The 1,522-nt window shown below is 34.7% G+C and overlaps 1 protein-coding gene across 1 annotated transcript in view; it reads left to right on the forward strand.

Moving 5' to 3' along the window:
- LOC117171304 overlaps positions 1-1,522 on the forward strand; it is a 22,951-nt gene that overhangs the window by 14,314 nt on the left and 7,115 nt on the right. Inside the window, exon 3 of the mRNA XM_033358473.1 lies at positions 472-1,203. Coding sequence (XP_033214364.1) covers positions 472-1,203 — 732 coding nt within the window. The remainder of the gene's footprint in view (positions 1-471; positions 1,204-1,522) is intronic.

Genomic DNA, 1,522 nt, shown 5'->3' on the forward strand with positions numbered 1-1,522 from the left:
ATTAATCTCTTTTGATTGAATGTTCAACTATTTGCTTGTTAAGCCTTCTGTTTGTTCAAAAATATTATTTTTCGTTTAAATTCAACTATTTAATTAAAAGTTCATCTTTCGTGGTAGAAAATTATATTTATTTTGAAAATTCAAGTTTTCAGGTTGATGATTCAACTTTCTGATAAAAAATTCGTAATCTTTTGGTTTGAAAATGAATTAATTGGTTGAAATAATAACTTTTTTTGGTTGAAATTTAATCTTTTTTGTTGAAAAATGTGACCATTTGGTTGGAAATTCAACTATTTGGTTGGAAATTATTATTGAAACAATTATTTGAAAATAAATGTATATTAATTTAATGTTAAAGAATTAATACGCCCCACCATTTTCCTATTTTCGTGAAAAAAACACCCTATTTTGTTGTCCCGCGAAGTCTTGGAAACGAATGAAATGATGGACAAAAGTAATATTTCGTTCCAGGCGATTCAAAGAGGATTTGGCAGTCATTGATGACACTTATCCAACCGAGCGACAGCAGGATGTGTCCGAATTTCTCATGAAGTTCCTCAATCATTTGAAGTCAGACTTTGAGAAATTGATGAGCGGTGAGGCGAAAATCCAGGAGATTGAAAATGTCCCGGAAAATCCGCAAGATCACCGAAAATCAAAGGCAGCTCTCGAGTCGAACAAGCGTCGTCCTCTGGTCGATATTTCCTCTGTGAATGGGAAATTGCGAAGGAACAGTAATCTTGCCGAGCCGAGTTCGAGTCCCAAGTCGCAGAATAGTTTTGAGAGGCTAGCAAACGGAACGGAATTGGCCAAGGAAAATTCCGTGAGCGAAGTCTCGAAAAATCCGATCGATGAATACTTTCTCTCGGAAATGATGGAGCAGTGCGTTTGCAAGGGTTGTGCGGACAAGCGGCACATCAAGGTGGACAATATGATGCTCTACATTGAATTGCTGTCGAAGCAGAATGGGGAGGAGCCGGTTAATTTGCAGGAGGCAATTTTTCGAAATTTTGCCAACGACGAGAGGACTGCGACTTGTGAGAAGTGCCAGCACGAGGTTCAAGATGTCACAACGACTTTCAGCAAGCATCCGAAAATTCTTGTTGTCCAGGTCAATCGGTACGGACCAACGGAAACGGGCATGAGGAAAATTTGCAAATCTGTCGCAATTCCAGAGAAGTTGGTTATCAGTCCCGCTTTGATGTGAGTATGATTAAAAAACATTTATTTTATTTTACTTTTTTTTTTTTTTTAATTGAACTACTTCAGGCATTTTCAAAGATTCGAAGGATTTTTCAATAAATTTCAAATGACTTTAGGGCATTCTTTATACAGCCAAGGAATTAATGAAGATTTCAAGAGCATTTAAAAAAAAAAAATTATAGAGATTTTTTAATAGATTTCCACAGATATTTGAGTGTTTTTTTTTTTTAATTTACAATTGCATGGATATTATAATTTTCAGTTTAAAAATTTATAATTTAAATCCCTTCAATTAATATTATTCAATTTTAAGTCTTAA

This window comes from Belonocnema kinseyi, chromosome 4 (assembly GCF_010883055.1).
Source record: "Belonocnema kinseyi isolate 2016_QV_RU_SX_M_011 chromosome 4, B_treatae_v1, whole genome shotgun sequence".
In the NCBI taxonomy this organism is placed as follows: domain Eukaryota; kingdom Metazoa; phylum Arthropoda; class Insecta; order Hymenoptera; family Cynipidae; genus Belonocnema; species Belonocnema kinseyi.